The 24541-nt window shown below is 50.6% G+C and overlaps 1 protein-coding gene across 1 annotated transcript in view; it reads right to left on the bottom strand.

Annotated features, from left to right (window-relative positions):
- The window catches only part of LMF1 (lipase maturation factor 1), a 93929-nt gene extending 74890 nt beyond the window's left edge, over positions 1 to 19039 (bottom strand). Inside the window, exons 1-3 of the mRNA XM_006897504.1 lie at positions 18847 to 19039; positions 12724 to 13033; positions 8542 to 8552 (exon numbers count right to left, since the gene is read on the bottom strand). Of these exons, the coding sequence (XP_006897566.1) occupies positions 8542 to 8552; positions 12724 to 13033; positions 18847 to 19039 (514 nt within the window). The remainder of the gene's footprint in view (positions 1 to 8541; positions 8553 to 12723; positions 13034 to 18846) is intronic.
- Positions 19040 to 24541: the final 5502 nt, after the last annotated feature.

Below are 24541 nucleotides of genomic sequence, written 5' to 3'. Positions count from 1 at the left end.
GGACACACTGACAAAGGAGATTAATCAGAACTGGCTTTGACAAGCAAATCAGAACTGGCTTTGACAAGCACTGTGGCAATTGGACAATTAAAACAGACATGGTGGGGGGGTGGGAAGAAAAACGAACTGGGGAGGAGGATGGAGAAAACAGTGCAACAATGAATGAATGAAAACCTAAAATCTCTGTAAATGTTCATTAAAACTAATAAAATTTAATAATAATTAAAAAAAAGACCAGTGTCTCCCTCGTATTGCTGGTCACCGTGTAGGCTTGTGTACTGTTTGACTGCACGCTGAACCATGGGGGCTGGGGGTAGGGGTGGGGGAGTAGCATTCCAGTTTTGGGCTTTGGGGTTTTCTTCATGTTCTTGCAGTTTGTTCCACATCTTATTTTGAACATTTTAACGATGCTATTGCACATTTAACGTGGAGTCAGGCTGCTGATTTTTCTGTTAGTGGCCCATTGTGTATCAGCCGAGCTCCTAAGGAACAGTCAGACCCACTGCTGTGGAATCAAGACTGACTCAGCTGACCCTCCAGCAGGTTTTTGGAGGCGATGAACCACACAGGAGGAGGCTGCTCATCCTTCGCCCTTAGGGTGGCTGCTGACGGGTTTGAACCTCCAAAGAGATACTGCCTTTGGGTTAGCTGTGCAGCTCCCTGTGAACGACGCCACCAGAGCTCCGTTAATGACCTCAGTAGAATGTAAGCAAATACTCAGAAAAGACCCAAAACAAAAAGCTAAAAAAAAAAAAAGAAAGCTCATTGCTCTTGAGTCAGAACTGACTCAAAGCTGACTTTCCAGTCAGTTTTCAGAGGCTATAAATCACGAGAGGAGATCCCCTTTCTCCCAGGGAGCTGCTGGTATGTTTGAACTGCCAGAGGGGTGTAATTTTGGGGTGAACAGTGCTGATACCCTATGGATTATGCCATGTGACTTGCTTCATAGGAGATCCACATTAGTGATGTCACCTGGAACCGAACCCATAACATCTCCAAGGTGTCTGTATAGCTAATAATGCTCATGGTCACCATGCTTCCCATTTCCAGTCTTGGGAGGACGCTGCAACCCATTCCAATAGCTAAAGCCAGGCAGACAGCAAGTCAGCCTACTAGACCAGCCCACATGGATCTACAGGGTGGTTCCCAACTGGCCTGACCTTTGGCCAGAGCTCCTTCTGTACCCAGAAATGATGATACTTTTCCAACATCCTGATTTCTCAAGATTGGACATACTGCTGTCCAGCTCAGAGGTGACCCCATCTCTCATCTCCTGTGGATTCAGTCTGTCTGGACACCCCGCTATCAGCCTCACCCCTGCGCCCTGTTCCTTCCTCCCTGGCTTCATTCTCCACGTGGGCCCTTTTCTTTTCCCCTAAACCATCTAAATTTGAAATGACCAAATGTGACAATGACCAGTGACAGAGAAACCCAAGTGAGCACAAGCTGGTAGACAAATGGACACTGAGTTCTTCACTCTCCACCGGCTGCTTAGTCATTCTCTTTCCACGTCATTTTACTCAAACAATTTCTTCAGTGGGAAAAAAAACAACAAACCAACAACCTACAATCAGTAATCAAGTGATAAGACAGGAGATAAACTGGAGCAGATAAAAGTCTGGATATAAAAGCAGAAGAAGAGATAAGCTCAATAAGCCCTCTAGATATAGATTTCAAACCTTTTACTATGAATATAAGGAAACTCATGGCGACACTCCATTGAGTTTCTGAGGCTTTAAACCATCAGCTCTATACCGCTCCAGCATCATTTAACTGGCCAGTGATACACCAATCCCTGACGGTCCTGGGCTTAGCTGCCTGATAAGGCGCCTTAGCTGTGTGTGAGCTTTCACACAGCAGAGGGGCACTGCTGCCAGATCAGTTCTCTCATTCCCCGAATCGCTGCTTCTTGGCAGCCACAAGGACGCCATCCTGACCCAGGACAGGCCAGAGGTGCCCAAGCACTCGCTCACACACTGTCCAGCTCTGAGAGGACCATATCCCATGCCTGCTCCAAAAGGCCCATCTCTGAGGTAAGCTGAGGAAGGTGCTGGCTATGCCAAGGCGGTGGTGGTTACCGCCGGGTGTCTTCCCTGCTCACATCTGCACGCAGACCTGGTCCACAGGGCTCAGGTGGGACTCAGTCAGCACCACAGTGCGCTCTACCAGTCAATGAGCGGCCACAGAGGCTGTCCCCTCGGCTCATGTCCTAGGCCGGAGGGCAGATGAGCACTTCAGTGCAGGTAGAGCACTTGTGTCCACAGCAAGATGGAGAGAGGCCCAGGAAGCAGTGAGTGTGGGTAGCCTTGAGCCCCCACCTGGAAAGCAGGTGATTTCCTGAAAGGACTGAGCAGCCAGTATACAGGGTGGGGGTGTATGTGGGTCTACGGAGAAGCCATGAGCGTCACACGGGTAGCCAAGCGTGCACCCATGCACAAGTGGAGGGTGTGGGCTACCCAGGGGTGGGGGTATGTTGTTCTAGGGAAAAGCCATGAGCATCGTGCGGGTGATGGAGACTGTGTCCATGGACAAGCGGAGGGGAAAGTGTCAGATTTGCACTGGAGCCCTGAGCCCACTAACCCGCACCGAGTGTGCATGTGGGGCTGTCCGCAGCCCAGACAACAGTGACTATTGTAATAGCAGCAGCCATGGCAGTCCAGTGTGAGGTTGCTGTTTTAAAACATCAAAGCGTTTAGGAAAGGAGCTGGCACACAGCTGCCGTCCCAACAATGCTGCTCCCTGTTAGCCGCACTGGCAAAGGTTAGCTTGCACGGCCGGTTCCTTCAGTCGCCCCACAGTGGGGCACTGGCAGCAGGAAGTGCCAGGGACACAGCAGGTTCTGCAGGTGCCTGATGGGACCAAGCTGTCTTTGGTCTCCAGGCCGCCCCTACAATTTGGGACAACTATGGGCACGATTCTGGTCTTGGGCTCCCACAGCTGCGAGGACTTAAGTGTTAGAACAGCACCGGGTAACGAAGATGCATGAGTACCGAAGGGTTCTGTCTGCAGCTACAGCCTTGCCTTGAGGACAATCGGGGGTGGGGGTGGGGTGGGGTGGTGTATGTGTGTGCGCATGCCTAGAGAGACAAGTGTATGGTGTGTGTGCATCTGTCTAAGCGCCCATATAGATCCATGGAGGGAAAAGGAACAGAACATCCCAACAGGAGGAAAGAGCTGGACATGTGTTCCCACAAAGATTCTCAACCAAACCTATTGCGGTCAAGTTCACTCTGACTCCTGGGTTCGTAAGGCAGTACATCTTAACAGGAGGAGGTTGCCTTCTATTTCTGCCAAGGAGTGGCTGGGGTGATCGGAACCATGGACCTTTCAGGTCAGCAGCCCCACATGGAACACAATGTCATCCACCCTCACCCCCCCATCCCATAGGCTCTTTCATGAAGATTATACTGCCCTGCAGGGTCACTGTGAGTCCACAGGACTTGGAGCAGTGGGCAGATAGTAGCCCTGGACAGTGCTGATATGACAGAGGAGATCTACCTTCCAGTGTTTCTTAGGCTGTATGGCAAAGCAGCAGGTCAGTGAAAAAGATGAAGATTCTTGTGACATTGACTGACCTTCCTCTCCGCTTACCCATGGGCACAACAACGGGCTTGAGCATTACAGGGCCACAGCAATGGGCTTGAGCACCTCAGAGGCTGAGAATGGCGCGGCTGGGCAGGATTTCGCTGTGGTACGTGGAGTGGCTGTGTCCGTCTTCTTCCTTACTGTCTTGGAGCCTTCTGAGCCTGCAGAGGGCCCTGACCCTGAGGTTTCTTAGTATCTGTGGCATCATTAGGGGTGACCACACCCAGTGTGGCACTTCCTGGTGTCGACCTCCCTGTGGGGGAAGCAAGTTATCAGTTCCCCCAGCTGCAGTCAGTCATAGGGCAGATGGCCCCGCCCATGCAGGTGCAGCCCCGCCCCCACCAGCTCCGGGAAGCTCCTCGCAATCCCTTGGCCAAGGCGGAGGGTGGGTGCTGCTGTCACTTCAGTGCACGCCCCACTGACAGTGTCCATTTTTATCCATGTGCACTCTTATGGTCGGATGCCCAGTTGCAGCCTAGGCCTGCCACCAGGGGGGATTTGCGGAGGTAGAAACTGTTCATTTTCTCCAATACAGAAACAAAAACACTCACAGATGCATGGGGCATCTCAGCCTGACCTCATGGGGCAGCTGCCCCGCAGTGAGCTGCCCACTTGCCAGGTTCCTGCATCCTTTCCAAAACGGCTCGTACCACGTGGACAGCATGCAGTGTGACAGGCCTCCGGCCTCCTCGGGTGACAGAGCGCACGTCTGCGTCCTGCAGGGCAGGAAGTGGGCAGCCAGCAGAGCCTCCTCCCTGTGTCCCCAAAGCCACACTGTGCAGTCTTCAAAGCCAGATCTTTAATGCATGCAGCATCCCAGGAGCCTGGTCACAACAAAGGCTGTGCTTTTCCTGCCTTCTGGAAAATTCCAGCCTATTTGCACCACAGTCATCTGAGCCTGTGATTGCTTTATCTGCAAGTGGGAGAAGGGGCTTGGGACCCAGCACAGCAGAGGTGCCCTCCATCCCTTTGAGGGGCTTCCTCCCATTTTCTGACGTTTTTCCAAGCATGATGTCCTTCTCCAAGGACTAGTCTCCTAGTAACAACCCTGCCTAGAGGCTGTGAGAGGAAACTCACTATCTCCACCTCTAAGGCTGGATGCCACCCTGACTAACTTCTTCCGAGTCAGGTCTACTTGTTCTTGAGGCTGTTGTTGGTAGGTGCCACTGAGTCGACTGTGACTGTGACACTGAGGCCATACCTGGTTCTATCTCATCCTGATGATCTCCACTGTGCTCAAGCCCAGTGTTATAATAAGAATTAATTCTTCATTCTTCTTTGGTCTTCCTTATCTATCCACTTTCACATGCATATGAGGTGACTGAGAAGAGCTTGGCTTAGATCAGGCACAATTTAGTATTTAAATCGATATCCTTTATCACTTTAAAGATGTCCTTCACAGCAGAGGTGCCCAACACAGCATGTGTTCTTTTGGAAATCCGTGGTACAGTCAATGTTCTTCACCACCACAATTCAAATTATGGCACCAGGTGCTTCTGAGTTGGCTTTGACTCAGCAAGCCCATGTCCAGATGAAATTCTGTCAGCTCCTGCCTCATCCTTGCAAACTCTGCTGTGCCTGAGCCCGTCACTACAGACACACAGTCCATCTCCGTAAGGGTCACCTTCTCTTTCACTCACCCTCTACTTTGTTAAGCATCACACCGACTCCAGGAGCTGGCCGCTCCTGATCACATGCCTGAAGTATGAGATGAAGTCTTGTCATTCATGCTTCTAAGGAGCACTCTGGCTATGTTTCTCCCAACACAGATTTGTTTGTTCTTCTGCAAGTCCATGGTACATCAATGTTCTTCTCCTAGGAAGCCCCCTGGGGCAGTTCTCTGGTGGACGGTCCCAATAACAACTACAGAGCGGAGCTGGGGTGGAAAGGTTTGATTGCGACCACACGTGGGGAAAATCATGTTGCAATTCTAGATAAATAAGTGGAATCGCATAGAAAAGAGGCTTTGTCATCAAAATGCTGGAGAACAGGGGTTTCTCTGAGGAGAATTTGGACTCGCTTGGGGTCACCAGGAGTCAGAATTGACTCAACAGCAACAACAACAAATAACCTTGATTCAAACCAGAAGGGGGTGTGGCTAGCGCAGGCCCAGTCAGTCCTGACTCAGCTGCCCTGGGTTGCTGGGGAGGCGGGGGACCTTCAGGTCGTGAGCTGAGAGCTTAACCCTCCAGTCAAGGGACTCCTGAGCTCCTCTCCTCACTACTGCTAGTCGCCACCCACTTGATTCTTCCGTGGCCACCCCACATGTGCAAGGAGAACCATCTACGGGGCTTTCAAGGCTGTGAAACCCTGATGGTGCAGTGGATTAAGCACTGAGCTGCTAATGGAAAGGGTGGCAGTATGAACCCAACAGTTGCTCCAAGGGAGGTGACTCTCTGAAGCCCTGGTATTACAATGGTTAAAGCCACTGGCTGCTAACCACAAGTTTGGCATTTCAAGTCTATCAGCCACTCCATGGGAGAGAGATGAGGCAGTCCAAGTCCATAAAGACCCACAGCCTCAAGAACCCTACGGGCTGCTCCGCTCTTCTTATAGGACTGCTATGAGTGAGGACTGACTCAGTGACAGTGAATTTGGTTTGGGGTTCAGCTCCCTCTATACAGAAGGAGTCTTGATGGTGCAGTGGTTAAAGTGCTTGGCTGCGAGCCAAAAGGCTGGTGGTTCAAACCTTTCTCTGGGATAGAGAGAGTAGGCGAAGTAGACCGCTTTTGTAAAGATGTACAGCCCAGAAATCCGAGGGGGACAGCTGCATCCCCCCAAGGAAACTCTCTTTCACTTGACTGGCTGCTCACATGGAGGTGATTATGTTATTCGAGGTCCTGTGGGGGTGTGAGTTTGAGTTGATTTGGTGGAGAATTTAACCTGCTGCACCACCAGGTGCTCCCTTCCAGGGCCTCTTCTTTTTCACGTTTGACCTCACGTCGGCGTGAGTCCAAGCTGCTGCTGCCCAGAGGTGAGGGCACAGAACCAGCAGTTACATAACCAGCTGGCTGTGGCTCCCTCGTTTCAGATCACAAATGGAACGTCTCTGTCTTAGGTGGGACTCCCTAGAGCCCTACAAGCACGTCAGCCTTTCTTTACATTTTCTACTTTTGTGCTGAGATTCCTCTCTTTCTCTCCAATTCAATCAGAGGTAACTTCCCTGACCTCACTAAATGTTAGCAGGAAACCAGCTTTGAAGATCTTTCCTGCAATTCCCAGTACCCAGGCTGTCCTGAGTCCTGCCTCTCCTCTTTCAAGTGGGTTAAAGTCTCTCGCTTCTTTGTGTCTCTGGTAATTTCAGGCTGTATCCCAGGCACTGTGAACATTAAGTTGTGGAGGATCTGGATTCCATTATATTCCTCTGAAAGGAGTTGATGTTTTCCTTTGAGTGAGCTAGGAGCATGGTCAGGCTGTAAGTAAGCTTAGCCGTGACCGAGGGCGGCATGGATCACGGCTCTGTTGTGACCAAGGGCGCCATGGATTGTGTCTCTGTTGTGACCAAGGGCAGCGTGGATCTCAGCTGTGACATGATCGAGGAAGGTGAGGCTTCTGGCTGTGCCATGACTAAGGGCAGCGAGCTATAGACTTTGCACACGTGTGAGTTCTGAGGTCACCCAGAGAGCGGGCAAAGGTTATCCACAGACTCTGTCTCCTTCTTGGACTCCCCCACCTGCTCTCCAGTGTCCACAGGTGCACGGAGTTTCATCTTCTGGTTGCTCAAGGCAGACGGAGACTGACTTTCTCTCTGAGGGTGGCATCCCTACGACGACAGGGTCCTGCCATCCAGCTGAAGCCGTTAAGGAAATCCACTCTGTGCCAGGTCTCAACTCTGATCATCACCTGCTCTGTTGCTCTCTGGTACCCTTGAGTCCTTGGTCTCTCATTTGTAGATGTCACCTGCACCAGGTTCCTTCTGTTTGCAGCGGACTCCACCTCAGGTGAAACTCCAAATATATTCTACGGAAATGTTCCACAGTGGTTTTACACTTTGCTCTTATTAACCATCACAAGAACCACACTCTCTTATTCTCTAGTCTATTCCATAAGAGCCCTGGAGGTAAAAAAAAAAGAGCCCTGGAGGTACAAGTTACCCACTCAGATGCTAACCAAAAGATCAGCGGTTTGAACCCACCCAGCAGCTCAGTGGGAGAAAAGACCTGGCAAACTGCTCTCCTAAAGATTAAGCTACACCACAGAACCAAACCCATTGGCATCCAGTCTGTTCCGACTCATCTGACCCTACAGGATGCAGCAGAACTGCACCATTTCCAAGGCTGCAACTCTTTATGGAAATAGACTGTCATGGAGCATGAGCAGTGGGCTCAGACTACTCACCTCTGCATTTGCTGCACAATGCTTCCTCCACTGTGCCACCAGGCCTCCTTCCTGTAAAGGTTGTTGTCAGTGCTGCTGAGTTGCCTCCAACTCTGAGTAGCCCCATATATGAGAGGGAAGGAAACACTTCCAGTCCTGAGCCATCCTCAAAATCTCAGCTGTACCCAAGCCCATCACTGTGGCCACTGGATCAACCCACCACCTCGAGGGTCTTCCTACTCAACCACTGCACCACCAGAGTTCCTTCCTTCTACTATACAGACTCCAAACTGCAGTCCCTTTAAAGGGACCCCACCCTCAATCCTAAACCACAGCAACCTTCTAAGACAGAGTAGAACTGCCCCACCCTGTTTACAAGGCTGTTGTCTTTACTGATGCAGATGGACCTCTACATAAAAGATCTATATCGGAAAATACACACTCTGACATATAATATACATATTAAAAGATACATATCCTGACACCTGCTCAGAAAAAGATACATACTGATACATAATATAAATTACAACCAGATACATAATATACACCAGAGATCTCATGCATAAATTAAAAGATACATACCCCAACACTCAATGCTAATCTCTTAGAACATCATCATTAAATGTGATCTTCACTTACCAAATGCATACCTGAAACACAAAAGGAGGAGGCAGTGTGAGGATTCTGACTCGATTCTCCAGGCACATTTGCCCCATCAGAGTATCCTGCTGACCCACCATGTAAGTCTCCTGACTACCCAGTGACCAGGACAGAGTCTGCTCAGGGCAGAGCTGACAGCTACCCTAAGTACTGGCCAAAGTGCCGTCGGGGGGGGAGATCTGCTGTCAGAGGTACTCAGGCAAGTGACATGGAGTCAAGTTGTGTGCCAGACCATCCAGAGTGCAGGAGGTCGGGCAAATCCATGCCTTCACCCTGACCTCTCACAGCCTATATGGGGCTACCCCCCTAAAGAGGAGTGGAAATCTACTTTGGGGGATGAGTGAATATGAGCAATACCAGGCCTATGGGGTGGTGCAAATAGTTGTTGTTGTTGTTGTTGCTGTTATGTGCCATCAAGTCGTTTGCGACTCATAGCGACCCTATGTGCAAAAGCTCTAAATGCCGTTCTATCCTGTGCCAACCTAGTCATCTCATACGCACTTATTCCCACCGCTCCAGTCACAGAATCGATCCATCTCATCAAAGGTCTTCCTCTCCTTCACGGCCCTTCCACTCTGCCAAACATGACGTCCCTCTCCAAGGACCAGTCCCTCCTTGCAACATGCCCAAAGTATGTCAGATGAAGCTTCAGAATCCTTGACCCCAAGAAGCATTCTGGCTTCACCCTCTCCAGGACAAATCTGTTTGTTCTCAAATAGTACCTGACTGCGTATCTAAAGGCATGGTGCTTGACCCCTCCTAGGGACAATACCTGGTAGCTTGCTTCCATGAACACCTGGTCACACTTAGTTCTAATCAGTAATGCAGGGTTGCTATGAGTGCACTAAAATGTCACACAACCAAATCTGAAGGACAATCTGTGTTTGGTCCCACATCACTCAGACAAAGCGATATCTGCAATAATGAGGCATGTGCAAGTTGGCTTTCTCATACCATGGACTGCACTGTGTCTGCCAAAACATTGTGAACATGCCTAGGCCATTTTGCAGTTATAGAATGAGGTCATCACCCTCCTGTGATGTGATCTGATGTGCAAGCCAATCAGATGTAAAGGGACTCACGTGGAGTACAACACTCTTACTCAGTCACAGGTCAAATGTGATGTAAAGGGTGTTTCCTTGCAGTCTGATTCACATCACATTTTATCTTACAAGACATAAAAGGAGAAAGAAGCTAGCAGATAAGGACCTCAGAACCACCAAGAAAGAAGAGCCAGGACTGGAGCACATCCCTAAACAGAGATCCTCCTAGATCTAGGGGAAGACTGCTGTTAAGAGTCAGTGCACTGTGGTGTCTGTTACAGCAACAGTGGATGACCAAGACAGTGCACTGTGGTGTCTGTTACAGCAGCATTGGATGACAGAGACAGTGCACTGTGGTGTCTGTTACAACAGCACTGGATGACTGAGACAGTGCAGCATAGCATCTCTGTTACAGCAGCCTGAATAACTATGACAGGCCCAAACAGGCAAATGCATAGAGACAAGAATTATGTTAGTGGGCCAGGGGCTGGAGGGAGGTGGGAATGGAGTTTGACTGGGACTGGGTCAGATTTCTGTTTGGAAGAATGTTCTGGAAGGAGTGGACCAGTGGTTACAGAAGAACCAGAGAGGTAATGGACAGACACTGTCATAATTACCTTATAATCTACTGAGCAATCCCCTTTAAATGGGTGAATTTTATGGTATGCAAATTCTATCTCAATAATGCTACCGGGAAGGAAATGAGCTGCCTGATGGAATATGGATGAATGAAATGACAGCGTCGGCATCAGGGGAGGCAGCCAGGGAAAGAAGGCGGCATGGCCCAGAGCTGAGAAGGGTCCACTGGTGAGAGAGCTGGTCACCGTGGCATGTGCCTTCCCATCCCGAGGTGTTTATGATTTTCCAGAATTAAAAAGAAAGAACAGAGAAGACAAACAGCAGAAGAGACATGTCTGAGGTGACTGGGGAGAGCTGAGTAGAAGCTGCTTTTAAGAAAGGATGTTTGAACAACTTGTGAAGTAAAACTGCTCGACTCTTTGTACAACAATGTTAAGAACAGTTTTCAAAGAGAAAAGCGAACCCACGGTGGGGGCAGGGAGGAAAATGTGCCACAATGAGTGAATGGAAATCCAAGCTCTCTATAAACTTTCATTAAAATCTCAATTCACACACACACACATGCGCGCACGCGCGCACACACTCCCTGCTGGTCTCTTCATATGAGAAACAAAGTAGAGGGAAAAGGAGCAAAGACGCACAGAAGACTGATGAACCGTGCAAACCTCAACCTCCAGACCCTGAGACGAGAAGAACCAGATGGTGCCTGGCTACTACTACTGACTGCTCTACTGTGGGATAGCCTAGATAGAATTAGGGACGTGGGAATTAGGGTATCAGAGTGGTACTCTCTCCTTAGGACAACCGACCACTGAACTTATGACTAATATAGATAGAGTCAAAAGGACAGCATTTGCTCAGAAAGGAAGTTCATACAGCAGGATGGGTAAGATAAAAGGATGAATGGAGATGAGAACCCCAGGGAGGAAGTAGGAGGTATGTGGTCACATTGTGGGTGCTGTGATGAATGCCACAAAACAAAATGGGTATGAACAGTTGAATGGAAAATCAGTGTGCTTTATAAACTTTCACTAAAATGACCATAAAACTAAAGGGGGGCGGGGAGAAAGAAATGCCGTTCATTCTCTACTGGGTCAGGGTGCTGAGGTCTAGGTAGTTCTGTCGATAACCCCTCACCTGTTAGAGATACGAATCATTTACAGGGAAGATGTACAATGGCTGGGACTTATTTTTAACTCCAAGGAAGACAAGCTGGGGGGCGGGGAAGGAAGGCTCTAAAGCATTGGACCACAAAGTCTTCACATGACTTGGAGCGTGTCCCAGACAACGCTCTGCCTCTTCCTCCAAGCCTGTCCCACCAAAACACAGACCCTTGTTCCACATAAAATATGACTACATGTGGTGGTTACTATCATGTGTCAGAGGAGCCATGATTCTCAGCATAGTGTAACCTGCCCACGTGCTGTAAATCCTATCCTCTGTGATGTTAGTCAAACAGCAACAAAGGCAATTCTGCAGAGCTAGGATCAGCCTTATAGGATGCTGGGACCTCTCCTCAGGGGTGTGCTAGATACTGAATGTATGTGTGGATTCTGGCAAAGCAAAGGAGTTTTTTTGTGGCTTGTGACCCCCCAGACTTCAACCAGTGGTCGTACTTGCTGATTCTGGACTCATCAGCCTCTGAAGCCTGCAGTTTGAGACCCTGCCTGCTTATGACATGGTCTCCCCAGATGCGTCTCTCCTATGATCCAAGCCACAGAACTGAGACTTGCCACCCTCTACAAGCATGTGAGCCACATTGTTGAAATAAATCTCTCCATGTGTCCATAGTGGCGCGTAACAATGACAAAGGCTAGTGCTTCAAATTCACCAGCAACGTCTCAGGAAAAGGAAACGGGAGTCTCCCATTGATACTTATGCCTTGGGAGCCCAATGCAGGGTAACTGGGAGTTAGTGCCAACTCAACGCCAGTGAGTAAGTGATTTATGTGTACATAAGCCTCACTGGTTTAGCTTCCAGAGAACCCAACCCAAGGCCCTACACACTGTATAATTCTTTTCCCAGCAAGACCAGCAAATGCCCTGACTATCAAGGACTGCACTGTGGGCCTGCATGGCCCTGGGACACTGGAAACCATGGCTCAGCAGGGTCACCTGTGATGGACAGGCTTCAGGGGAGCTTTTACATAAGAAACTCAGAAGAAAGGCCTGAAAACCAGGCAGTGGTGCTCCCTGGGTGGGTCCTACAGAGTACTGACCAGTGGAGCTCTGGAAGATGAGCCACCAGCCTGGGAGGAATACAGCACAGACTGTAGATACATGGAAGGAGCGCTGCACTCCACGGGGCCTGTTTTCTGCAGATTGCCAGACCCTTCTTCTGTGGTTCTAAGTGGACTCGACCCTCCACCTTTGCGTGAGCAGCCGCGCCATCTCCCTACCTGTACTACCCCAGATTCCAGGGGGACTGCTCAGCCTGCTTAAGAAGAGAATGAGCTGAGCTGGAGCCCTGGCCACGGCACTCCACACGTGTTCCATGCCCATGCATGTCCTGTGGCATTGCCTCAGTTTCCCCCACTTACCAAACTTGTCCCACGTTGACCAGCGACATGTAGAGAGCCCAGAGTGTGGCCATGAGGACCATGTTGGCACAGCCAGCTATTAGGATGAAAGACGAGATGCTCAGGCCAACCAGGGCCAGGACATCCAGGTTAGTGTCCATGTTTGACCAGTCCAAGAACCAGAGGACAGTGGGCGCGTAGCTCAGTGCTTCCCAGTTGACCCGGCCTTTGAAATGCTGCCAGATGTTCTTCAAGTACAGACGGCTGGGTAGCAGGCCCTGGTCCCCGATTAGCTGCTTGTTCTGGTGGAAAGCCACGAGGAATGCCACGACTGGAAAAAAAACAGGAGATGCAGGAGCGTGAACAGGGACAGAAGGATGTAGGGTACATGCTGGCTGGGGATAGAAGGAAACAGAAGGGTCTGACTAAGGGGTTCTGATCCAAACTGTGGATCCTAGAACTCTGGGTTCCTTCTCAACGTCTTCGAAAAATTTTATGACTCCCAAACAGGGAAGGCTGTGTAGATAACGCTGGTTGTTTGGGGTTTCGTTGGCGGGGTTTTCCCTCACAGGTGCTGGGTTGTTGTTATGTGCCGTTGAGTCACTTGCGAGTCATTGTGACCCTACGTACGACATCTCTGAACCCTGCTCTATCCTGAGTCAGTTTCATTGTCTCTGACACACCTACCCCATTACCCTACTCACTGAGTCAGTCTGTTTCATCCAGCATCTTCCTCTCTTGCACTGTCCCTCCACCCTTTCAGGTACACGAGGTTGGAGGAAAATGTGAATGGCGGCAGGAGCGGATCTCTCCCTCCTTCTGTGGTGGGAACTGATTAGCTCTGTCCGCTAAGAGTATCTGGCTGCAGTGACACCCCACTAGCCGTGAGGGCTCCCAGCACTCAAGTCTTGCTCTCTGACACCCTCTTTCTCCTAACAGAATGGGCTAAGGGCTCTTTCTGTAAGGTGTCCTGGTGGTGCAGTGCATAATATAATGGCTGTTTACTGAAAAGATCAGCAGTCTGAAACCACCTAGAGAAAAATGAGGTCACATTCTCAGTAAAGACTTAACTGGATGGAGGGTTACAGGAGTCGGATTTTACCTCAAGTTTGCCCTTGGGGTTTAAGCTTCTTTGTATAAACCCAGCCCAGAGCTCAGTTCAGGGAAGGCCCAGAGACCTGCTTCTATAAACATGACAGTGGAGAAAATCTCAAGGGACGGTTCTACTGTTCACAGTGTTGCTTTGAGTGGGAACTGACTCCATGGTCCCACCAAGGAGGATAATGAGGAAGGTCGTTCTTGGTCCCACGGCTGGACCACGCACAATGACCTTCAGTCATCTTCTGGGACGTATGTACTACAGGAGAGCTGGCACAAGGTGGCTGTGTTTGTTTTTTTAACATTAACCAAGAGCCTGTAAACCCAGGAGACTGGCGAGTTAGAGCTGGAGAGGCAAAAACAGGAGACAGGTCTAAATCCCCTCAACCTTTCAGAATCACCAAACGTTCAAAACAGCCCAGAATGAGGCTCGGTGTGAAATGTGTTTTGGCTTCTCAAATTCCCCAAAGAAGATCAGCCAAGCATTTCAGATGGTTGTGGGTATGATTGTGCCCCCACTGTGTCCTCCAGAGCGCTCCGACAGAGAGCTGAGTGACCAGGACCCCAAAGGTGCAATGAGTTTGGACGAACCCACCAGATTCTCAGAGGAAGATAAGGCAGTCTGCTTCTGTGAAGATTAGAGCTTTGGAAACCCTAAGAAGCAGTTCCACTCTGTTCTACAGGTCACTGTGAGTTTGAATTGACATGCGTTTTTGTGATGGGCTCTTTGAGACAATTCACACGGGTTTAGTTTAAACAAATTCAGCACCCTCTCCCAAGGGGTGTGTCTACAGAATACATCTGGTATGCTTTTATGACAGTTCCGTCAACAGCATCCAATGATCTATCTGGAGAAGCCCACAGGCATCTCAGGAGGCTGCGGAACGAGCAGCGCTCTCATTCCTGGTGAAACCTAGACTCCTCTGTTGGTGGTGGCCTGAAGTTGATTCCAGTTCACAGTAGTCCTGTAGGATGGAGAACTGCCCCCCAAGGCTTCTGCAGCTGTAAACCTTGTCTTTCTCCCACGGATGATGTTTGAACCACAGACTTCCTGGTCAACAGCTGAGTCCTTTAAACATGCCACCACCAGGCACTTTCAGAACACTTATTAAAAACAAACTATTGCCACAAAGTAGAACTGCCCCCAAGTATTGCGAAGGTTGTCTTTACAGAGGTATCCTGGTGGCACAGTAGTTAAAGCAGCTGCTTTCTTGACATTCCGCCTTTGTCCTGCTGAATGGCTGGTGGGCTCAAACCACCGACCAATGGAGCATTTAACCACTGCGCCACCAGGGCGCCACTGGAACCCCCCAAACTCCCAGCTGGTGAGTTGGTTCCTACCTATGGCAATCCTCCCTCAGGTTTCCGAGGCTGTAAGTCTTTAGAGGGAGTCTGTTCACCTCTCTCCCGAAGAGCTGGTGAATCCAGCTGGAAGAGTCAGAGTGCCGGCCTGAATCTGCAGGCTTGCAGCCTGACACTGTGAACTGCCCCACCCACTAGATGGTAAATGCTGGATGGCCGCCCCCTTGTCAGAAAGCCACTGCATTTGAAGTTCGAGAAACTGATTCCTTAACTAAATAAACAATTCAGGAGGGGTCAGTCCTTAGAGAAGGTTGTGATGCTTGGAAAAGCAGAGTTAGCGGAGGAGAGGAAGACCCTCAGAGAGATGGGCCGACACACGCCCTTGCTATGACTTACAGCCAACTCTACAAGCACCCGATAAAACAGACCTTAGATACACTTATTCTCCAAATAAGAGGGAAACACGTTTATGTCAAAGCTAATCTGTATGCTCAGCACTGAGCCCAGAGTACCTGCTACGCCCTGGGCTGCGGAGTCTTTTCTCTCTGAATTGAGTGGGAGAATCCCTGTGGAGATCAAAGGCAACTGCTGAGCCAGGGACCAGCCTGGAGCCCTTTCTATAAAGCTGTGTTTTCTGCGGTAGCCCAGCTACCCTTGGAGAGGTCCATTAAAGTCTCAGAGCTTAGCTTGATCTTGGACTCATCTTTTGTTGAGTGACAGCCAGAGCTCACCGGGGTGACTGACTATTCCACATTCTACAAGAGGAGGCAGCACAGGAAAACCTATTTTGGGGATAAATTTTTTAAAAATTTTAAAAGACAAACTGTGTTGAAAGCCCAAAGTAACCTGGATCCTTCCAGAAAGGCTTTGTAAGAAGACCCGAGCCTTCCACGTGGACCAGGAAGGGGTCCGAGTTCTTAAATGAAACACAAAACAGAATTCGAATGCACAGTGATGCCATGGGGATATAAATGGCAGCTAAGCGGATCTTTCCCACTTTCCAAGTAGGAGATGGAGAAGTGAGACTCTGAAATGTTCCAACGCCTGAGCTGTCCATTAGACCAGCACCTTCTAGACAACACTCTGGAAGGATGAATACCCTCTTACCCCAGACCATGTGGGCTCTCAGCCTGGTCCTCTCTCCCATTTCTAAGTTCTTTAAGAAGGTTGGAGAGTTTGGTTGTGATTGGTACAAATAGGTTTGTTGAACAGGTTCTTAAGAATCTGCTAGTGTGCCCATACTCCCCAAAACACCAAACCCAAACCCACTAAGCTTATTCGACATTTTGTGACCCATGTGTACAGAATGGAACAGCCCCACTGGGCTGGTAATCAATACTGAATACAGCACCAGCCAAGTAAGTCTGGGAAGAAGGACAGCCAGAGTACCCCTTAAAAGCTAGGAGGGTAAGAAAAATATTTTTAAAAAGAAGGAGGGTGGGACTTCAGCTCACACACTTTGGGCATGTTAACAGGAAAAGCCAATCTCTGGAGGAGGAAGGTCATCATGCTTGGAAAAGTAGAATGTCAGTGAAAGAGACAGAGACCCTTAAGGGCACAGACTGACACAGTGACCACAGCACAGCAGAGATTGTGAAGATGGCGCGGGACCGGGAGGTGCTATTTCTGTCCTACATGGGGACACTGTGAGTCGGATCTGACTCTGCCATAGCAACAACAACTTGGGGTCTGGCATCTTTTCTGAAGAAGCTCTGGAGGGATTTGAACCACCAATCTGTAAGCTAGATGTTGGCTGTTATGTGCCATCCATTTGGAACCAGCCCATAGGGATAATAAATTACATGGGAGGGGAATGCCCAGTTCTCTTTTGTGGAGAAGCTGGTGAATTTGAACCTGTATGCCTCTGGGTTGGCAGCGTAAGTGTTTACCCCCTAGGTAGTGTCTACTCAGGGACACTTCTGCACTCACAAGAGCTTCCAAGTGGAAGCTGGGGGTTTGGGGCTGGGATTGGGAAGAAGCTGGAAAAAGCAGCTGCACCTGCACAGGTCAGTTGCTGGAGATTTGGAGATTCAAACTCTCTCCTCAGAGGTCTGCTCCTCATGGGGTTCAGTGTTCAGTCAGTCAAGATCCAAGCTTAAGTAGGTTCCAGGCTTTCCCCTGGGGGATGAGACTCCCACTCATGATGAAGTCAGAAAAGTGACCCCTCCTCCCTCAAAATCTCTAGGCTGCTGGCAAGTGAGGTTAGCTGATAGCACCGGAGGCGCTGCAAGAGGTGCCATGAGTGTGCCCTTGGGCTCAGCCTTCAGGAGCCTTGAAAGGTTCTCTTAGTATCTGTGGCAGGGTACACTTGTCAACTTGTCAACATCCACAAGACCCAGTAATAAACCTCCCTGCACTTATAGGGACAGCATGTGCTTGTATGCTTACAGGGGAATGGTGTACCCCTATGTTTATAAAGAGAAAGGGGTTTCTGTATTTACTGAGGTGGGGGTACTTATGAATTTACCCAGAATAGATGCCTTTGAGTTGTGATGTTGGAGAAGAGTATGAAATACCCCATGGACTGTCAAAAGAAGAAACAGGTACATCTTGAAGTATGTGCAGCTAAAGTGCTTCCTAAAGACAGGGATGGCAAAGTCACACACTTTGGACATGTTTTTGTTGTTATACGAAATCAAATCAGAACTGACTCTTAACAGACCCTCCATCAGGTTTTCAGAGGCTGTCAATCAGATGGGGGAAGAATGCCCACCTTTCTCTGGCAAAAGGACTGCCTTTGGGTTCCCATCAGAGTTCCTTAGGGTATGTTTTTAGGAGGTATCATACATAGAAAGGCCAGCAGAAGAGAGGAAGACCCTCAATGAGATGGATCAACACACTTTCTGCAGGAATGGGCTCAGGTATGTCAGTATGATAGGACAAGAGAGGACAGACAGAGTTCAGATCTGTTGTTTGTAGGGTCACTATGAGTCACACTTGACTCAATTTGGGTGCCTAACAACAACAGAAGTAGTTGATAGTCTGTATTTACAATGTAGAGGGGTGCTTCTCCAGGAAACCCAGGCTTCATCCAGTTCTGCCCAGGTCTGCAAGGGAGGCCTCAAGCACTTATTGCACTAATAAGTTGGGTGACTTTAGCTGGCGCTCCGCTAAGCCAGGTGGAGATTTCTCTGAGCCTCTGAAATAGAGGTCTGCGGCTGCCACCCACTATCTTGTGCCAGGCTTTGGGAAGCCCAATACTGGCATCAATTCTTGGCAGGGACCTCTGTGGGCTCCAGGCGGGTAAAGGAAAGCCAAGGTGATCCTGGTGTGGTTTCACCTGCCAAGAACCCAAGGGCACTAGAGGCGGTGACAAGGAAGGGAGGGCGCATCCTGGGGTGTAGTGGGGCGCATGTGGGGAGGGGATACATGCGCAGGAAGGGGCAAGCGCACAGAGGGGTGGAAGTGTGCGTGGGAAGAAGACACGTGCACTGGAGGGTGTGCAACAGGGGAGGGGGCTTTGCACAGCGAAAGGGTGCATGCGGGGGACGGGGTGTACAGAAAGGGGGCACTGATGGGTGGAAGCGTGTGCGGAGAGGGGTGCATGCACAGAACCAGTGGGGGGGGAGGGCATGTGCGGGGCAGGCGTGCGTGGGACAGGTGTGCGCGCGGGGAGGAGGTAGGTGCGGGGCACATGTGCGTGGGGAGTAGGGTGCCCGTGATGGGGCGTGTCCTGAGCACTGGGGCTCTGGGCAGGGAGATGCGGCCGCACAGGTGGAAGCCCGCCGGTTGCCGCGGACTCACAGTAAATGAAGGCCAGGGCCCTCAGGAGCACTATCCGGGTCAGCCAAAAGGTGCCCGGGAGGAGGCGGGCTGGGCAGCTCGAAGGCTTATGCACCGGCACGGGTGGAGACTCAGTCTCTGCGTCCTCATTGCCGCGCCTTCGCTTTCTCAGCGACGCCATGGGTGCCGCCATTACCGGGCCTTCAAGACGCATGAGCGAGGGCGACGCACGCTCGGAGTCCCCGCCCACCATACCCAATGCCCCCGCCTACATTCCAGATAGGCCCGCCTACTCTACCCGCAAGTCCCGCCCCATCTCCTAGCCTCGACCACTCATCCCACCAGTCTCACTCATATTCCAGGTAGCCCCGCCCCCGCACTTCCCGGTCCCGCCCACGTGTGAGGGGCACTTACGCTCCTCCTTCAGGCTGTGTGCGGCGCTGCTGCAGTGAGAATTAACTTCCTTAGTAAAGGTCCTGACAGGACCTAAGTATCTGTGCAGGAAAGCAACCACCTCCCTGTCACTTGTGCACATGTTCATTCATTCAATTCATTCCACCAATAAACAGCGGAGATTCCCTTTTGCCTCACACTCCTCAGTCCACTCTGTGCCCGTCGCCTGCTCTCACAGATCCCTCATTTTAGGAGGTTAACACATCGACAGGACCGCTAAAGTGTGACTGAGACTGTTGGGTCGCGTGGTCAGCATCCTGGGAGGATCAACCTTGACAGTTGAGCACTCATGGGTCCCCCCATCCCGAGGGACACTTTGGAAGATGTGTTTTACTCCGGGCCTCTCAGGCTGCCTCACTAGAATAATGTGTGAGCAAGAGTATCTGGTACATTTGAAACGTACTGATTTCCATATTCGCTCTCTGCAGAGTTGGGAAGAGTAGAAACGGGGACTGCGCCCTTAAAGTCAGCTAGATCCTGCAGCTCACCTTCCAGCCCCAAACCTCGAGTATCCGCTCAAACTACAGAGCTCCCGTTGTGGACTGCTGTACCCCAAGCCAGGAGAAGGGTGCACCCAGGATTTCCACGAGGGAAGAGCTTGCTGACTAAGCAGAACTTTGGCCAAAGTGATAGTTGCCTCACGTTCTGAGGAATGGATAAGCGCAAGGGAGGCTACTTAAAGCAGAAAGAGGCATTGTGGGTGGTCATTAGAAGGGAGCAAGAGACGTTTGAGAAAAGATTGTTATCACAACCCTAGAGTCAAACTGGAAGCAAATCATCGGTGGGTTATTTACTATCAGAGCTCTTTAATTATGAAAACCTTTTTCCTTTCGTGTTTATTACACTTATTTACCCTGGTCGTTCTGTTTGTTACATATCTGTGCCACTGTTAGGTGCCACTCCAACTCACAGTGGCCCTCTGTATATCATAGTGAAACACTGCCAGGTCCTTCACCATCTTCACAAACACTGCTACCTCTGAGAGCATTGTTACAACCACTGTATCAACTTTTTGCAATGTCTTCTCCAGAAACTGGTGTCTCCTAATTGTGCAAAGTACATAAGACAAAGTTATGCCACCCTTACCTCTAAGGAACATTCTGAATCTATTTCCTCCAAGACAGATTTGTTTAGGCCTCTGGAAATCTATAGTGTGTTTGATAATTTTTAATCTCTCCATTTTACTCTTAAGTGTTTTGACATAGACCGTATTGAACATGGGATGCTATGATACACCTTTATTGTTCATTCAGTTGTGCCTTCACAACCTGTAGAGTGAGCTCCGTAAAGACGGTACTGACTGTCCAGTGTTGAAACTCCCTCCCAGCCTCTAGCCTCTCACATGTAAAGGCAATGAGTGTCTGTTCACTTGGCAGTTTCCTTTCCCTTGACCTTGGAAACCTGGTGGCATGATGATTAAGCTCTTGACTGCTGATCAAAAAGGCCAGCAGTTTGAATCCACCTGTGGGACAAAGAGGAGCCAGTCTGCTTTTGTAAAGACTTATAGCCTTGGAAATCCTAGGGGACAACTGTACTCTTTCCTACACGGTCACTATGTGTCAAGAACAACTCAGTGCCAGGGGAATTTGTTTTATTTGTGTTGGAAGCAGCTATAAAGCTCAGTCTAGCAGTGATGTTGCAATGGCCACAAGTAACTGAATCCTTCAGAGCCTGCAGTCAGGGCGACCCCCACCCCAGGACTCTGAGAGACCGCTAGCCCAGTCCACACTCTGCAGGCGGATGCAACCCGCCATCCATACTTCCCCATCTCACTATCTGGGAGCCAGCCTGTGTAAGGCGGGCACAGCCTTGTGGGAAGAACAGGGGGAACTCAGCCCTCACAGTCTGACCCAACCCACTCTGGGTCTCCACCCAGATGCCTGAGCTGCTCAGGAGACCCAGAGCACAGGAGGACAGCTCCTCCATCAGGTGTGACCCTGGGCACTGTGGTACAGGTGGGGATGGGCCTCACAAAGAAGGCTTTGTTTTCTACTTCCCCTCGCCTGGGGCTGCATTGTCCCTGGAGAGGGGACAATGACGCATTGTGTGGAACAAAAAGGCCCCTTGTTCCCACCTCCCACTCCTGGCCCAGACTCCCTCTCAGGGTCTGCCCCGGGTGGGCGCAAGAAGCGGAAGGGTTTGTTGGGGGACAGCGTGTTTCCTGAGGGGCTGGCCTCCTCGGCCCCTGACTGCAGAGTGCCCAGTCCATGAGGAGCCAGAGCCGGTCAGGGTGTGGGCTTGGCTGGGGCTGGGCGCTGGCCCATTGCAGCTGAATTTAATTAAAAGTGCTCCCAGGTTGTGGAAATCCCCAGAAGGGGTTGCTTTCACCTGGTGGAGGAGGACATGTCACTTGCAACTTCCCTCTCAGTCTATTTTGAGGCATGTCCAGTGGCTTGGAAATTCTATTTGATATGCACTGTTGACCAGAAGGTTGGTGGTTCAGATCCACTAGCCACTCCTCAGGAGGAAGATGGGCTCTCTTCTCTGCAGCCTTGGAAACCCATTAGAGAGGCTCCATGGGGCAGAGTGGACTCGACAGCAGTGACCATTTATGCTCTAGGAAGAGTGGACTTAGGTTCCGTGGAGTCAGCTCCAACTTTTAGTGATCCCATAAATAGAACAAAACTTGCTCCCAGTGTCTGTTGTGCTCAAACCTGTGGTTGTAGTCACAGCATCAGTCCAGCTCCTGGAGGGTGTTCCTCCTGATAACACCCCCCTAATGTACGTTGTTGTTGTTGTATGCATCGCTGGAATTGACCCGTAACTGATCTGGGTTTTCAGAGACAGTAAATCTTATGAGAAGAGACTACCCATTCTTCTCCCATTGAGCAACTGATGGATTTGGACCATCTGCTTTTGAGATTCTACAGCAGCTTCTTATCACTAGGCCACCAGAGTTTCTCATGTACAGTGAATTTAAAAACACGCCAAATTTCCCTGAAAGCCTCAAGGACAGGGCCACTGACCAGGGAGATCCCAAGCTGCTGCCTCTGAACCCCACACGTCACAGTCCCCCTACTCAGAGAGACTTTTGACCAGCACAGAGGGCCTGAAACCAGCTCCTGAGACCTAGTTTCAAGCTGGGAGCTCTGTGAGAAAAGACAGAATGGGGACCATCAGGAGACTGAGGTGTGGGCGCCAACTGCCAGGTTGACCAGGAGAAATGTCCACTCAAAGCTGAGTGTACTCAGCAAAGCTGGGGAAAGATTGTGGGGAGAGGAAGAGAGAGGAGATCGGAGAGTCCCCAAGGGGAGCAGTCGTCACAAGAGTGGACAAGCCGGCCAGTGGGAGTGGTCTACAGTCACCCCCAGGCAGCCCTGGGGCCTTTGGAAGCAGGGACTGGCAGAGTGCCCAGCAGCTGTGGGACAGTGTCACCGGAGATTTAGTCCCGTGTCAGCACCTTCTCCAGCTGTCCCTGGGCACCCTGGCCTGGCAGCCCCCCTCCACTGGCCAGTTGTCCCTGGCATGAGCTGTCATTCTCCATGCACCCCTAAACAACTCAGCATGAACCCTCAGCAAATCACATACCCTTCATTTACTCCAATTTTTCATTTTTTGAAATCTGTTTGCAGGGGGCAGGCGGGTGGGTAGGATGCGTGAGTGCTAACATCTGTCACTTTCTTGGAAGGGGTGGTCACTTGGGTCCAGTCCCACCCTGGCTGTCCAACGGCAGCCAAAACTCCTGGGATGGCAGAGGGCAAGGTGGCAGGTGTGGGCAGGGGGCTCTGAGCAGGTGTGGTGCGCCATGTGCTGGCTTGCCTGGGGCTGTGAGTCAGAAACAGCTGTGCTGGCCTTGCGCCAGGACCCCCTCCCAGCACCCCGGCTTCCAGCCACGAGGCCCAACGCCCACGCGCCCGAGGGAAGGGCAGCCAGGCCACTCTGCAGGGTGGCATACATGAGTCCAGGAGGGGCCGAAAGCAGAGTGTCAGCGTCCCTACAGTCTCGGATAGGGAGCCACAACAGGGGGAAAAGGAGGTTCTTGCCGTCTGCCACCTTCTGGTCTTGCTCTGAGCAGAGGAGGTCTGAGAAAGGGCCTCATCTGCATTCCGACCAAGAGCTGGCTGGGGAGAGGAGTCACGGGTGTATCAGCTACCCACCCCCATTCACAGCTGCATGACAAGCATTCCCACAGCCCCAGTCTGCATATCCACAGGGTGGTTCCCCGGCCCAGGTTCCCCTAGTCCTCTGAGGCCAGTGGGCAAGCCACCTGAACTCTGGGTGGCCTCAAAGAGCACTGGCTGGGTATTTGGGACAACTGACATCTCTTTTCTAGGACACTCTTCAAGACTGTCAGCTCCACGTGGCCTCATGTGACCTTCAGTATCATTGCACAGATTTCCTTTCCAAACAAGCTTACAGATCTGGGATTAGGACTTTGTCATATTTTGGGGAAACATGTACTTTCAGGACCTCATTTACATTCTCATCTTCTGCAGCCCAGGCCTGAGCTGGCTTCTGTGAAAGCCATCCTCCCCCTCTGCATTATGAGAAGATGGACCATCAGCAGAAATCCCAGCAGGAAACCCCACACACCAGGACAGCCCCAAGGCCCAGCCAGCACTCCTGACGAGCCTCATCACAGATCCTATGTCTCCTCCCACTGACCAGGGGTTGAGCACTGAAATGAGCCTTCTCTCACTGGCTTTGGCCCTGGGTCAGCTGGAATAGGCCCTGAAGGCCCTTTTTCTTCACATGACACATCCTCTAGGAAGGTGAATTTGCAGCTTGAGCAGTCAGACATTCTGCGGAAAAACCAACACTGAAACACCTCCTGTTTATTAATCTGTTCTGATGACCCTTTCACTGAGTTTCTGAGGCTGCAAATATTTACGAGAAGAAACTGTCCATCTCTCTCCCATATAGCAGCTGTGGTAAATTGGAGCCACAGACCTGATGAGCAGCTCAACAGCACTGCGCCACCAGGGCTTCTTGCTAACAGCGCCTCAGATCAATTTCATGTCCTCTGCTTAAGGTAGCAGCTGTGCTAGGTAGGATCTGAGGCCAGCATGCCTCTCTGTCGCAAATGCATCCTCTGGTTCAGGCATGGAGCTGCTTCTTCCAGCCACTCTCCCCACCACCCTGAGAAAGTCACTTGGCAAACAGTTTTGGGGAACACAGGAATTTAAGAAGCTGCTGAAAGAGATATCACACAGTGGTGGATGCCTCTCAGTTAGATAGTGCTGCTGTAACAGGAATACAGAGAGAGGGAGAGGGAATGGGAGAGGGAGAGGGAGAGGGAGAGGGACAGTAAGTGCTGTAACAC

This window comes from Elephantulus edwardii, unplaced genomic scaffold (genome assembly GCF_000299155.1).
Source record: "Elephantulus edwardii isolate Elephantulus edwardi_28Jun2011 unplaced genomic scaffold, EleEdw1.0 scaffold00209, whole genome shotgun sequence".
NCBI lineage: Eukaryota > Metazoa > Chordata > Mammalia > Macroscelidea > Macroscelididae > Elephantulus > Elephantulus edwardii.
The sequence above is the reverse complement of the archived record's forward strand: the minus strand, read 5'-3'. Positions and strand labels throughout refer to the sequence as shown.